This window comes from Gymnoscopelus braueri (genome assembly GCF_963280865.1).
Source record: "Gymnoscopelus braueri genome assembly, chromosome: 10".
In the NCBI taxonomy this organism is placed as follows: Eukaryota; Metazoa; Chordata; class Actinopteri; order Myctophiformes; family Myctophidae; genus Gymnoscopelus; species Gymnoscopelus braueri.
Genome location: NC_137611.1, coordinates 27,300,255 through 27,316,064, shown reverse-complemented (window position 1 = coordinate 27,316,064; position 15,810 = coordinate 27,300,255). Strand labels below are relative to the sequence as shown.

General features: G+C 42.3%; 3 protein-coding genes across 4 annotated transcripts in view; 2 read left to right on the top strand and 1 right to left on the bottom strand.

The window, feature by feature from the left end:
• ripk1l (receptor (TNFRSF)-interacting serine-threonine kinase 1, like) overlaps nt 1–15,810 on the bottom strand; it is a 733,201-nt gene that overhangs the window by 157,627 nt on the left and 559,764 nt on the right. The gene's annotated exons all lie outside the window — the stretch shown is intronic.
• LOC308093487 (desmoplakin-B-like) overlaps nt 1–15,810 on the top strand; it is a 31,348-nt gene that overhangs the window by 1,929 nt on the left and 13,609 nt on the right. The window lies entirely within an intron of this gene.
• On the top strand, nt 7,418–10,290 carry LOC308092780 (uncharacterized protein; the record flags this gene model as incomplete). The annotated part of the gene is made up of 5 exons (XM_080438880.1): nt 7,418–7,491; nt 7,755–7,871; nt 8,939–9,086; nt 9,897–9,969; nt 10,119–10,290. Exons 1-5 carry the CDS (start codon nt 7,450–7,452, stop codon nt 10,288–10,290), a joined length of 552 nt encoding a protein of 183 aa, XP_080295006.1. The 5' UTR covers nt 7,418–7,449.

Below are 15,810 nucleotides of genomic sequence, written 5' to 3'. Positions count from 1 at the left end.
AGGCGTCTGAGCTGGTGCTGAAGAGAGACGCCCTGGAGAGGGAGATAACCAGGCTGCAACAGAGGCCTGAATCTGGCCTGATCCTCCTCCCCGGCCCAGAAAAGCCCATGGCGGTAAAGGGACTCCCCGTCGAGGTTTCCATTACTGGCTCTGGCAGTAAACATGAGCAGGATCTGTGGGCCCTCCAGGAGGCCTTGGACAAGAGCCGTCGGGATACCGCAGAGCACCTGGCCCAGGCGACAGCGGAGTTAAAGACGCTGAAGCAGCAGCTCGTCCAGGAGCAGGCCAGTGTCCGCGAGGTCAACTTCCGTAATAAGACCCTGTACAAGACCATCGAGGAGAAGAGCCTCGTGTTGAACGAAAACACCACGGAGATCGAGAAGCTGAAGACTCTGACACAGAGCCTCACCAAGGAGAGGCTAAGGCTAGAAGAAGAGTTGAGGGCACTGAAGCAGGAGAGAGATGAGCTGAAGTTGGGAAAGGACAGCGTGGACAAGGCCCGCATGCAGCGCCTGGAGGAGGAGCTCAACCACATCAAGATCACACTGGAGACTGAGCTACGAAACAAGCAGCGTCTGCAGGAGGAGAACACGGCCACCCGCAAGGACTTGAACCACCTGAAGAGCCAGTACGAGCTGAAAGAGAGTCAGATGAGGCAGTGTGACTCGGACGATCTCAAGCTCAAGGAGGCCACCAAGAGCAGCCAGGAGAAGGCCCGGGAGATCGGTCGGCTCACACACAGCCTGGAGGAGGAGGCGAAGAAGAGGAGAGCACTGGAGTTGGAAGTCGGCCAACTGAAAAGGATCCAGGCAGACCTTGAGTCCAAAAACACGTCTTCTCTGGAGACCATTAACAGGCTCAAAGTGTCAGAGCAGGATATCTGTATCATCAGGGCGGAGCTGGAGAAGCAGACCGGAGAGAAGACCAAGACGGAGCAGAATTCCACCAGGCTGCAGAGCCGCACCCGAGAGCTGCAAAGCTCTCTGGATGCCATGGAAGCCGAGCTGGGGAAGCAGAAGAGGGCCGCCCAGGATGAGTTCACACACAGGAAGAGGGTGGAGTCCGAGCTGGAGAGCATGACCAAGACCTGCAGAGAGCACACTGTCACCATCAACACCCTGAAGACCCTTCAGGAGGAGGTGACCGGATCTGGCAGGAAACACGAGCAGGACCTGCGGGCCCTCCAGGAGGCCTTGGACAAGAGCCGTCGGGACCACAAGGTCACCGCAGAGCACCTGGCCCAGGCGACAGCGGAGTTAAAGACGCTGAAGCAGCAGCTCGTCCAGGAGCAGGCCCGTGTCCGTGAGGTCAACCTCCGTAATGAGACCCTGTACAAGACCATCGAGGAGAAGAGCCGCGTGTTGAACAAAAACACCACAGAGATCGAGAAGCTGAAGACTCTGACACAGAGCCTCACCAAGGAGAGGCTGAGGCTAGAAGAAGAGTTGAGAGCAGTGAAGCAGGAGAGAGATGAGCTGAAGTTGGGCAAGGACAGCGTGGACGGGGAGAGCTCGGCTCAGATCGCCTCCTTGCACGTCCAGCTCCAGAGCAGCAGCAGGACAACTCTGGATCTCCAGTCTCTCATCAAAGATCTGACAAAGGAGAGGGAAAAGCTTAAATTGGAAATAGAGAACACTCAAAAGCAATCCATTGAGGTATTTTTGATTGCTTTAACCGGATCAGCTCCAAATAATCCAGACTAATTTTGGTGAAAGTTGTCTTTGAAAATGTCTTGTGATTTTCATGATCGTGTTCTCAAAATGAATTAGATTTTCAGGCTTTGCACTACTATTTGCATGCGCTCTTTTGCTAATACTGCATGCATTCATATATTATACCACTTCACTACAGCAAATGTAGCTGCTCATAATAAGTGTGTAAAGTACCGCAAATGTAGCTGCTCATAATAAGCATTTAAAGTAACAAGTTACCGCAAATGTAGCTGCTCATAATAAGCATGCATAGTTACTATTAGTAACAACTAATTTGAATACATATCTATGGTATGTATCATGTCAGTGGATTCGTAAAGGGTTTCTGGAGGACTTAACTTCTCTACTCCTCCACTATTGTTCATTATAACTATCATAAACTAGAATTTTCGCAATTCTGGGAAATTGCAAAGTGTGGTTGCGCCGACGCGAGTCGCGGGTCGCGGCCGCCTGGACACGAGGAATACGCCGGGAGGAATACCGTCGGAGCCCGCGCAACATTCCTATTCGATTCGTGATGCGTGCCGTTTTGATTTTAGGAAATAGGCCCCTCCCACTAAATAAATAGGCCCCTCCCACAAATGTAACGGGCCGATCATATTGTTACGTCACTCCTGAGATCACTTGTGTTTCATTTTTAGAGGATTGATCCCCCCAAAAATCTTTGTTTTTCATTGAACGGTTACGTTTTGCACATTTGTGGCGCCCCCTATGGGTCAAAGTGGAAATGCTTTTGGGGATTTGTTGAGTAAACCACCCTCGACATGTGATTCAAATTTGGGATCGATTGGACGTTTCGTTCGTGATTTTTGGCATTTTTGGTAAAACGGGCTCCTCCCACTAACTTTGGAAGCCAATTACGGCCGAACAGTAAGGACTATCAAAATGCCGTTTGGATAGGTTTATAGCATGGGTCCATAGATTACGTGTACCGATTTTTGTGAGATTTGGAAAAAATCTGTAGGAAAAGGTGCAAAAAGTGTGTTTTGAAGAAAATTCAAAATGGCGGAAAATCTATCCTGACGCAAATGGGCGTGGCCCATGGAGAGATGCGTCGTGACCCAAGGAATCCAGGGAAAATGAAATTTTGATTTTACGACCTACGGTTCAAGAGTTATAAGCCAAAAGGTAAAGTGGACTGTTATAGCGCCACCATGAGGCCGATTGGTGTAATTATTTTTTTCAATAATTTCGCACTAAATTATGAACTTCCCCTCCAAATCTGGTAACTCTAGCTCTTATGGTTTCTGAGAAAAAAATACTTGAATTTTAGTTTTTTCACTTTTCCATTAAAGTGGATGGGGAATTTTAATGCACTAATAAATCAATATCAATAAAACTATGTAACCAATCTCTTAGCAAAATACAAGCACACGATTCCCGGTGAAGCCGGTCATTTTGACATATGGCACTAAATTGGGAAAAATAAACTGTGGGAGGAGTAGCGCGGCAAAATAAGTTTATCTAGTGGAATAAAGTGTATAGAGTACTATAGTCTAATAATAAAGTGTGAAGATTACTATAGCCCTGTTAGGGCAACCACACTAAATAGTCTTGCAAGATGCTGTTTGGATAATTGTCCAAAATAAATATATAAGAATGATTTACATGAGAGACACAAACATATCTGGGTATTGAAAGCCTCTGTAGCAGGGCGGTATGAATTAATATATATATAGCCAACAATTATTTTTCTCCGTTATTATTTTAACATGGAAGTGAATGGAGCAGTAAATCTTTGGATCTTTGTGTTTCTCGGGAAAAAAATAAAATAAAAATTCTTTACTTTTTTCTTTTTTTAACAGACGTCAAAAGACGTCATTGGCACTGTGGGCTTACTAAAAAAACAGCCGTCAAAGGATGCAGATTGGCACAGAATGAGTTTCATTTCACCACTTGTAATGTTTGTTCAAAGTTGCGCAACTTTTTGAATACGTTTAGACCCCCAAAAACGTGAAAAAATAATAATCTTTTCAATAGGGCCCTAATAAAGAAACAGTGAGGATAACATTAGTGTGCTCACCTTAGGGAGACCACAACTGAGGATTTTATAGTGTACTGTAGATTGGGGTTCCAGAGATCAAAAATGGTATCAAATAGGGATCCATGGCCTGATGCATATCAAACAGGGGGTCTTTGAAATGAAGAAGGTTGAGAACCAGTGGAACTATTTTACAGTGTGTGAGAGAGTGTCATGTGTGAATGAACACGAACTCCTACGCAGCGCTGCCTGTATATATGACCATCTGCAATGGAACACGATGATAATCATTGTCTGTTTGAAGCACCCAGGGCACTCTGCTAAAAAATACTGGCCACCGAGAGTGTTGAAGAGCAATGCTTAGTTGCTGGGAAGCTCTCCAGTGTGTCAAAAAATGCATGGCACTCAAAAACCCTTTGTGTGAACATGGTCCCTAAGTCTGATAGCTTGTCAGTTGTATATACAGAACAATTTAACTTTTTGCGTTTTATATTTTTCCTCCAGGTGTTGGCTTAAGTCAGCCACATGTGTCGATGTCATCAGAGACATTGCAGGTTGGTAACGTACGTGTGTGTGTGTGTGTGTGTGGGGGGGTGGGTGTGGGTGTGGGTGAATAGACTCTCTGATGAGGTTGATCATTCCAACATGGACATGGGCCCCGATTCATAACGAGGGTCGTAAATATGGGGTAAATAAAGTTCGTAAATGGAGGTCGTATTTTGGTAGTCACAAACGGACGTGCAATTCCCAAAGGGGTTGTATATCCCACAGACGTGCGTATGACCAGGTGTAGGAGCTGATTAATCTCGAAGTCTGCATCCAACAGCATCCAACTTTAACGTCACTTTACGGCACAGTGTTGCCATGTCCTTTTATTATAAGCGAATTTGCGCTTATTTTTCTGTAAAGTTGCTTGTAAATATTGGTAACAGTGGGGTGCGGTTTTTTGGGCTTGTTTCTAAAGTGTAGTTGGTTATTTGGGCTTGCTTCACAATTGTTCAATTGTTTTAACCGGTGGTTCTCAAATATCTTTATGTCATGGACCCCCAAGTTAATATGTAGGCTAATTTATCCCTATAAGCCCCATCTGAAAATGTTTTGTGCCAGCTAGAGGCAGATTTGTGTTGTTAGAATGTTTAAAAAATCTTCCAAATATTCCACATTTTATTACAAGATTTTTTTTTAAATATAGCAGATCTACAAGCTCACAACGGTTTAATTAAAGTGCTTATAATGGCCTAAGTGCCAGTTGCTTCTTTTGGGCTTATTTTCATAGACCTGGTTGCTTATTTCTCTCACAAAATCTGGCAACACCGGAGTTGCAGAAGTTTAACTTCTCGTCCAAATTTACAGCTGTCGGGCGCATTGCCTTGACACTGACAGAGAACTTGAACATCATTCTGATCTGTCTGGAAGCGAGTCCCACTATTGCACGATGGATCAGCTGAACGTAATGTGTAAAGGTTTAACCCCGCCAGCAAATAATAGACTAATAACCTGGAAAGGATATAACATTGCTCACGTTTACTAGGTAAAAAGATGATGTTGAAAATAAATCCAGGGCATACAAGTGGAACGCTGCTATTCGATTATGGACCAGAGCTTATTGATTACTTATTGATTAAATTAGTTATTTTTTGATTAATATATCACTGTCCTACGTCTGAATGGGGAATGGATCTTCTGGACACAGCTTTCATCACTATAGCTTCCTCATCAGATGGTAACATTTATTAGGCTGTTGTGTGTGGCGTTCATGTGATCAATATACAGTAGAGTAGCCTACAGTAGGCTATTAGCCTACAAATTAATACCGCGGCACGGACACTGGTGCGTCAGTCACTCCGCAGTTTCATTAAGGCATGATAGCCTATTTTCATTATTACGTGACACTTTGGCTCAGATGGCCCGCTGGCAAACACACTGAGGGACCTATATAATTCAGCTCTAAATGGAACTGATAGCCTAGAAAATAAATAAAAAGCGGTGGAATCTACATCATGTCTATATTATGCATAGGCTACAAGCAATACATCGTTTGACATTTATTTTTAATTTTTTATATGTGTTGACAAATGTTGGTCACATATATATTTTATTTGAGGTTTGCCACTGTTGTAATTGATTTTGGCATGAAGAATAAAGCATTCTAAAGACATACGCACATTTCAGCCCTGGTAAGACAGCCTCGGGGCTGACCTGAGAACGTGCGCACCTGACGCACAAAACACAGATCAAAAAACGTTTATGAATCCGACTGCAGGTGTAGGCTTTGTCCTAAATGCCAGTACGTACAAAATATGGTCGTAAATCCCTTTATGAATCCGGGCCATTGTGAGTAAAACCAGCTCCATACAGAATAATCACACAGACTGAACATCAGGAAAGTCACTGATAGTTTGTTTCCTGCTATGTCTTTCAGACCAGTTTTTCCCCCATCGTGCACACGGTACACAGAATCAATGAATACAGGTAGGTCATCCTCAACAGCTTCCTCTATAGACGAATCCACAGACCCGCTGCATAGCTGCGGTGTCGCGGTGTGGACACCGCAGCTAAGGCTGCCTACAGGCACTACAGGCAGCACGTCTGTGGATTCGTCTATAGAAGTAGAAGTTGTCTTTGAGAACATCAGGTGATCAATCACCACAGGTCTTCCTGTTTCCACTAACATGTTGTTTCTATTCAACCAACCACTGTGATTGTACGTGAACTGGATGCAACATGTGGCATCATGACACCTAATGAAGTCAATAGATGATCAATCAATCAATGTTTTGGGGTGCCGGTTGTCAAGTGGTTAAGGGTGTCCCGGGTTTGATTCCCAAGCCTGACGGCAGATTTGCTGCATGTCATTCATTCCCTGACTCCCTGTTTCATGCTTCTCTCCACTGTACTAACTAAATAAAGGCAGAAAAGCCCCCACAATATCTTATATTATATATACATAATATGTATACAAATAAATGCTTGTTTTGTGTCACAGGTTCAAGTTACCCGAGACAGGGCTGTTCCAGTGCAGAAAGACAGGGTTGGCGTTTAAAACGTCAGGGGAAGGAGAAGTCCTCTACAGGACTGTTCAGTGGGATGAGGAACAGCTCCAGTCAAAAGGAGGGACTCCTGCAGGTCCTCTGTTTGACATCCAGTGTCCTCAGCAGTCTGTCTGCCAGCTACACCTGCCACACTGTGAGGTCACAGCCGGTGAGTTACACAGTGTAAAAGACAATAATATGTTGGAAACCAACGTGGGATGTTGTATATTATGGTTTAGGCATGGTGTTAAAGAAGCAATTGTGTTATTTTCTGTCTTTCTTTCTTTTTTTCTTTCTTTTTTTGAGGTTTACCGTGAAATGGAATCTATTTTTAAAGCAGAACGTTGCTGATATTTAAACTAAATGTAGGATGTGAAAATCAGATACAACACTTAATGACTTCTGTGTCCTGAGAATGAACATTGCAGCCACGTTAGACCCAGTACACATTGTTTTGGGTTTGATTTTCAGAATGATATGATTCATGGTAAATAATCTGATAAATGTCTAAAAACCTTTCACAGATGATGACCTTTCTGTGGCCCACATCACAGATGAGGGGGTGAACTTCTTAAAACCACTGAAAGTGACCAAGACTCACGTGGTTGTAAATGTGACCCACCTGTCATTGTTTGGGCTGGTTTACAAACTACTTCACCCTAACCCTAAACCAACCCGTGGTCAAGTTCTGCTGTTCCTTCCACAACCAAGCTGCATACTTGAGATGAAAGTATTACTGCTGCCAAGCAATGTGGATATTGAACAGGTAATGTATGTTCTGTTAAGTAACGAGCATCTTAGAGGCTTTAAATCTATTTAAACGTATGTACTAAAACATGAAATAGATTCAGATTGTGAAAAGACAACCAGAGGATAGTAATTCAAGACCAAAGTTTATATTGTAGTCTAAGGACAAAATTACCCAGATATTAATGGCAACAAAGCCTGTGTACATAGCCTGTAAAATCTGTCAATGTACCAGACATTATGAGTGAACCAGCTGGTCAAGGTGTCTTGTTGTCATTGTAGGTGATAGCAAAGTCTTACAACAAAGAAGATAAATACATCAACACTCCGACAGAGTGTTTTTTCACTCCAGGGGAAGTCTACAGTCTGCACTGTCCTCCACATGATGTACAACCTAAGGTATCACACACTAAACCCACTGTATAACCTGGTGTTATACAGCAGTTACAGTTACAATACTATTTACTCAATGTAATTAACCCAATATCTCATTATTTTACTGGGATTCTCTGCTTGCATATACAACGAAAAAACAAAAATACTACACTTGCTTTTCTTTTTTAAGACTTTGCCTTTGTGGCCCTAGGGTTAGGGTCAGTTAGGGCTAACCCTTTTACCATGTTATGGTAAAATTACAATCTGAGTTTAGCATTTCCACCCATTTCCGCCTGACAAGATTTTCCGACATTTTACATTTTTGTCAATACACACTTTTTTCTACTACTCAAACAGATTTTGTCCAAAACTCACACAAACGCTACATATTTGTGGTCACTTGATCAAGTATGTATAAGTCTGATTTTTCAGATTCCATTCCGATTGGCTATGATTGGTATTCAAAGTGTGCGGAAGTGACTCATTTTTCACAAAATGCCACAAACGCAGCGTCCAATTGCCATGTAACTTTGCACGTACACTCCCAGTAGGCCAAGGAAAAACCACCTCCCCAATTATTCAAATTGGCCTCATGGTGGTTCTAGAACAGCCCACTTCATGTAAAGTTGTCTTAAGACACTTTACATGTAGAGCAGAGACCCCATATTGTTTAATCCCCAGCAAGACATTTATGCAAAGGTGGCAACAAAAAACTCCCCCTTAACTGGAAGAAACGTTGAAAAATGTTTAATTGGCATCAATCCAAAATGGACGCCATTTATTGTCAAAAAGTCATAAAATGATGGCAACATCATTTTTTTCTTCACAGACCATTTCTATGAAGTCACCAGAACAACATACTAAAAGTCCTAAGAAATCCTAGTTGCGGCAATTATGTTTAATTGATTAAAATTATTTAGTAAATTATTGTCAAAAAGCCATATAAAATGATGGTGAGGCCAATTTTCATTAGTCTGAGATTTCAAGTGACATTTTGAGGTGAGGAATGCTGCTGTTGCTGCTGCTGCTGAGGCTAGCACTACTACAGTAATACATCGATGCAATAGTAAAACAGTTCTATGTGTCTTCAGGCTTCGCATCCTTACCATTTGAACTATGGACCAAATTACCCTCCAACATTCATGGTGAAGATGGATCTCAATACAGAAGTCGTCTCATTGGAGGTGCAAGCACCTGAGAAGAACAAAGTGTGGACGCATAGCAACCTGAGTGTTAAAGGTACAGTTGTTCGTTCATTATGAATTATGGGGAACATTTCATTGCTGTTTACATTCACACCTTTAATCCGGGTTTCTCCTGTGCAGACCCATAGTCCACTATTCATTGCATTAGAACACCTGGAGCTCCCCTTCTGTATGCAGGAGGCAGGCATTGTTACCATTATTACATTTACTACAGACACTACTCCTAAACGATGTATAACCCAAACATAGCTTCATTATATGTCACTTGTCTGCTTTTACTGCACTGGCATGCACTATGTCCTATACACAACTAAACCTTTAGACATGGTAAAAAAAAGGAACATGATGATTTTGTTTAAAAGCTATGATTGTTTTATTTTTGGACCAAAGATATCTTTGGACCAGAGATATGGCTAATATATAAAAAATAAAGCATAGGCCAATGCCTAGTGAGAACGATACCCCCACCCGGTTAGAAAGAAAGACACAGACAGACAAACAGACAGACAGATTATGTGTTCTCTGACTTCCCACTCAGCTCAACACACTCTCGGGTCCTCTGAGACACAGGCCAAGTTTGAGGTAGATTGGTTCTACGGTTCTTGAGTAATGCTGGGGGAAAGTTACACACAGAGGTTTTTGCATTCATAGATCGATTATTTACATTATTAAACTAAATAGTCACAATTATAATTCTGTTCATAATTGTTTATTCAGCTGCTACTTTGATGACTAACATAATGTAATATGATTAGAAGATATTTATTCAGATTAATATTTAAATATAATATTAATCATGTGTGTAAACCCTGCAGTAAAGGCTTTCACTTCATGTCATCCACAGGACCAACCAAACCAACGAGAATGAACCCCATCAGCCATTCTGTTTCAGGTACACACCCATTATCTTCATATATGTGTTTTTCTTTCTTTCAACTTAACAATCTTAAGATTTACAGTATGTTATCCTTTGATTTGCAGTCAAACAGGATTTATTGATGGAAAATCGGGAGGCTTTAGTCAGTAAAGTGAAGAATGTGGGTCCCATCCTTGATTACCTGCAAAGTAAGGGCATCCATCCTGAAATGGCCGCCAACGTCCAAGCTGAGACCACACTCCAACAAAGCATGAGGACGATCCTTGACAGTGTGACCACCGCTGAAGCAGCAGAGATCTTGTACAAAGCTCTTGTTATAAATGAGAAGCTGGTCATGAAGGAGTTACTGGGTCAGGAATAATACCAGGGGCGGATCTACGGTGGGTGGACCTGCATGGACCGGGCCCTCGCACCTCTGTCCACGTTAGGGGCAAATATCGACCAATCAGAACAGGGAGCAGAGCTAAGTAACTTTAATGAAGGACAAGGATTTTTGTCCGAGTCCAGTGAGCTGACTCATGACTCTGTACGACAAACTGTTCAAAAGTTATGGGAAAAACATATATGATATATTGACCAATCAGAATAGGGGACGAGGCTAAGTAACTCTCAAATCAAGTGATGCGACTCACAAGTCTGTACGACAAACCATTCAAAGGTTATAGCAAAAAATAGGAACTATCAAATATCGACCAATCGGAAGAGGGGGTGAAGACTTTAAACCTAGTCCAATGAGATGACTCACAAGTGTTTATATGTTTTGGTCATGAACCTTTAAAATGTTTACCAATATCTGCTGTGTTTCCTTATTCATATACGGGAAAACGTTTTGTAATAAATAAAACTAACCCTTGGATAAGATGTGACTCTTCTTTTTATAATGAAATGTTTCTGTCTACAGTTCAGACATTGTAACCCATCCATACTGCCAGCATCATTTAGATTGTAAAGAAAAGGACAAATAAGCGAAAAATGAATCTAAAGATACAATACAACTCTCTTTGAGTAGCCTGTGTACTTTATACTTTATAATTTCATATTTAGTTTACTTAGAAATAGTAGAATAGATGTCTCCCAGAATGTGATTTGTACCCATACTGTAGTATCTTCATTCTAAGGTTGTTTTATCATAGAGTCACATTCCCACAAAATCACATCCTTTAACTCGTTAAAACTGGGAATGCATTTTAGATTTTAGAAAGCATTTCGTTGCTGTCGGGCAGAAACCTCCTAAATCCATATTAACTCATTCACTGCCACAATTATTGCTGGCCGCGTTTGCCCACTGCCAGAGATTTTTCATTGAAAAAAAAAAAGTACTCAGGAGCCGAGATACAGAATTTTTTTAAGTTTTAAAGGGGCCACACCATGAATTTCATTTTTTTTTTGGGGGGGGGGGGTATTTTTTGGGCTCCCCAGTGTCTCTTGTACCCCCAAAAATATTTTTTTTTAACATTCAGTCATTCATTCTCATTTCAAAGATTTTCAGAATGGGCGTGTCTGAACAGGCCATTTCAGAATGGCAATGCAAGTGACATCACTTGCCTTGCCATTGCATTGATGATGGCCAGACAGAATTGCTCAGTAGCCCCCCCCTGCCCAAAAGGACGTTTTGGTATTGCAGCTGAAAGTGCTGTATAAGCCAGAGACAATTGACTTGGGATGAGTATATCTGAGTGATGATTTAGGCTCAAACCTTTTGAAAAAGGTTTGAGGGACATACACCATATGATATTAAATATCTTTTTTTTTTTTATTCATGGTGTAGATCCTTTAAGTTAACAAGGAAGTGGATGGGGGTCTAAATCTTCGAAGAAATCATATCTCCTTGGTCTTTGGGTAAAAAAAAAAGTGGCAGTATTGGTAAACGGGAATAATTACGTCAATTACGTCAGTGGCAGTGAATGAGTTGAGGCTGATTCTACAAATCATCTGTCGGGTGGAAACCTCATATGTCCAAAACTGTTACTTTTCAGGATTCAAATTCAAAAGCGTCAAAAGTAGCAGATCTACAAGCGCGGCGCGCAGCGTAGAATCCTTTTTTGTGTGATGCTGTGGTATGACAATTTTTTTTATTTTTATCGAATACCCAGAGGTCCTTGAGTGGGTTCCAGGGGGTCCCTTAGCAAAATGAGGAACAACGTAAACACTTAAGCCCTGTTTTATTGTCTCCGCCAGGCCGAAAGGCATGGCGAGAGAGTATGTTTTACCCTCCGTCCGTCCGTCCGTCCGTCCGTGTGTCCGTGTGTGTGTCCGTGTGTGTGTCCGTGTGTGTGTCCGTCTGTCACCAGCTAATCTCCGCCACCGTTGGCTTGATCGCAGCGAAACTGTGCACACACACTCCCTGGATGCCAATTCCGAACTTCTGCCCCAAATTTTTCACATGGGCCTTTTATAGCGCCACCAGGAGGCCGATTTGTGCAAAACATATTTTTTGACAGTACTCCTACAGATTTTGTCCAAAAATCTCGCAAATCGGTACACAGTATCTCTATAGTCATTAAACAAAACTTTTCTTTCAGATTGTTCATATTTTCATCCTGATTGGCTAAAAATGGCTTCCAAAGTTTGCAGGAGTGCTCCATTTTCAACAAAATGCCTCAAATCATGAACACAGCATGCAATTTCGGTGAAATATTGCATGCATATTTCCACTATGCCGAGAAATGCCACTTGAAAAATTTCAAATCAGCCTCATGGTGGCGCTATAACAGGCCGATTCATGTTTTTACCTATAACTGCACCGATCTGTGTAAAACTTTGTATGCGCACTCCCTAGAGGTCAAGGAAAAACCTTTGCCCTGCATTTTTCCCATCTGCCTTTTATAGCGCCACCAGAAGGCCGACTTATGTAAAATACATTTGTTTATATTACTCCTTCCGATTTTATCCAAATTTCACTCAAATCGGTACACATGATCTCCATAGTCATGTAATCAAGACGGATGTGTTCCATCCTCATTGGCTAAGATTGACATCTAAAGTTTGCAGTAGTGGCTTGTTTTGAACAAAATTCCGCAAATCATGAACGCACCGTCCGATTGCGGTCAAACTTTGCACGCACATTCACACTATGTTGAGGAACAAATGCCACCCTTTTAACATTGGCCTGTTATAGCGCCACCAGCAGGTCTAATTTAGAAAAAAGAAATGTTGCACAAAATGCCTCAAACCATGAATGCAGTGTCCGATTGCCGTGCAAGGCCTAAGAACAAATGGTACCCTTTAAACATTGGCCTATCATAGCGCCACCAGGAGGCCACAATAACCTACCTGACCTGGCGGAGACCTGTGCTCCGAGGAGCACTTTTTCTAGTTATTTGTCTATTTCAACTGTTGAGAAAAACTTTTGCGCACCTAGAATAAAGGCTTAAAGGGATATTTCACTTTCAAAAAAACTTTTGGTCATTTTATCGTCTACTCACTCTTTTTTTTTACTCAGGATAAAAACTGTGGGAGGAGATGCGGTTCAAAGTATTGTTTATCTAGAAAGAAGAATAAAGAGTATAGAGTACTATAGTCTGGTTGCCACACTAACTAGACGCGTCGCAATTCTGGGAAATTGCAAAGTGTGGTTGCGCCGACGCCGGTCGCAGGTCTCCGCCGCCGGGACTTGAGGAATACGCTTGGAGGAATACCGTCGGAGGCCGCGCGACGTGCCATTCGAATTTGGTGCTGATTGGATCCTGCGTTCATGATACATGGCGTTTTGATTTTAAGAAATAGGCCCCTCCCACTAAATAAATAGGCCCCTTCCACAAATGTAGCGGGCCAATGACATCGTCCTGTAACTCCTGAGATCACCTGCTTTTCATTTTGAGAGGAGTGATCCCCCCAAAAATCTTGTTTTTGCATCAAACGGTTACGTTTTGCGCAGTTGTGGCGCCCCCTATGGATCAAAGTGGAAATGCTTTTGGTGATTTGTTGAGTAAACCACCCTCGACATGTGTACAGATTTTTGTGAGATTTGGACAAAATCTGTAGGAAAAGGTGCAAAAAGTGTGTTTTGAAGAAAATTCAAAATGGCGGAAAATCTATCCAGACGCAAATGGGCGTGGCCTACATGGGGAGTTGCGGCATGACCCAAGACGCGTCGCAATTCTGGGAAATTGCAAAGTGTGGTTGCGCCGACGCCGGTCGCAGGTCTCCGCCGCCGGGACTTGAGGAATACGCTTGGAGGAATACCGTCGGAGGCCGCGCGACGTGCCATTCGAATTTGGTGCTGATTGGATCCTGCGTTCATGATACATGGCGTTTTGATTTTAAGGAATAGGCCCCTCCCACTAAATAAATAGGCCCCTTCCACAAATGTAGCGGGCCAATGACATCGTCCTGTAACTCCTGAGATCACCTGCTTTTCATTTTGAGAGGAGTGATCCCCCCAAAAATCTTGTTTTTGCATCAAACGGTTACGTTTTGCGCAGTTGTGGTGCCCCCTATGGATCAAAGTGGAAATGCTTTTGGTGATTTGTTGAGTAAACCACCCTCGACATGTGATTTAAATTTGGGATCGATTGGACGTTTTGTTTGTGATTTTTGGCATTTTTGGTTAAACGGCCTGTGTAGCCTGTGTACTTTATACTTTATAATTTCATATTTAGTTTACTTAGAAATAGTAGAATAGATGTCTCCCAGAATGTGATTTGTACCCATACTGTAGTATCTTCATTCTAAGGTTGTTTTATCATAGAGTCACATTCCCACAAAATCACATCCTTTAACTCGTTAAAACTGGGAATGCATTTTAGATTTTAGAAAGCATTTCGTTGCTGTCGGGCAGAAACCTCCTAAATCCATATTAACTCATTCACTGCCACAATTATTGCTGGCCGCGTTTGCCCACTGCCAGAGATTTTTCATTGAAAAAAAAAAAGTACTCAGGAGCCGAGATACAGAATTTTTTTAAGTTTTAAAGGGGCCACACCATGAATTTCATTTTTTTTTTGGGGGGGGGGGGTATTTTTTGGGCTCCCCAGTGTCTCTTGTACCCCCAAAAATATTTTTTTTTAACATTCAGTCATTCATTCTCATTTCAAAGATTTTCAGAATGGGCGTGTCTGAACAGGCCATTTCAGAATGGCAATGCAAGTGACATCACTTGCCTTGCCATTGCATTGATGATGGCCAGACAGAATTGCTCAGTAGCCCCCCCCTGCCCAAAAGGACGTTTTGGTATTGCAGCTGAAAGTGCTGTATAAGCCAGAGACAATTGACTTGGGATGAGTATATCTGAGTGATGATTTAGGCTCAAACCTTTTGAAAAAGGTTTGAGGGACATACACCATATGATATTAAATATCTTTTTTTTTTTTATTCATGGTGTAGATCCTTTAAGTTAACAAGGAAGTGGATGGGGGTCTAAATCTTCGAAGAAATCATATCTCCTTGGTCTTTGGGTAAAAAAAAAAGTGGCAGTATTGGTAAACGGGAATAATTACGTCAATTACGTCAGTGGCAGTGAATGAGTTGAGGCTGATTCTACAAATCATCTGTCGGGTGGAAACCTCATATGTCCAAAACTGTTACTTTTCAGGATTCAAATTCAAAAGCGTCAAAAGTAGCAGATCTACAAGCGCGGCGCGCAGCGTAGAATCCTTTTTTGTGTGATGCTGTGGTATGACAATTTTTTTTATTTTTATCGAATACCCAGAGGTCCTTGAGTGGGTTCCAGGGGGTCCCTTAGCAAAATGAGGAACAACGTAAACACTTAAGCCCTGTTTTATTGTCTCCGCCAGGCCGAAAGGCATGGCGAGAGAGTATGTTTTACCCTCCGTCCGTCCGTCCGTCCGTCCGTGTGTCCGTGTGTGTGTCCGTGTGTGTGTCCGTGTGTGTGTCCGTCTGTCACCAGCTAATCTCCGCCACCGTTGGCTTGATCGCAGCG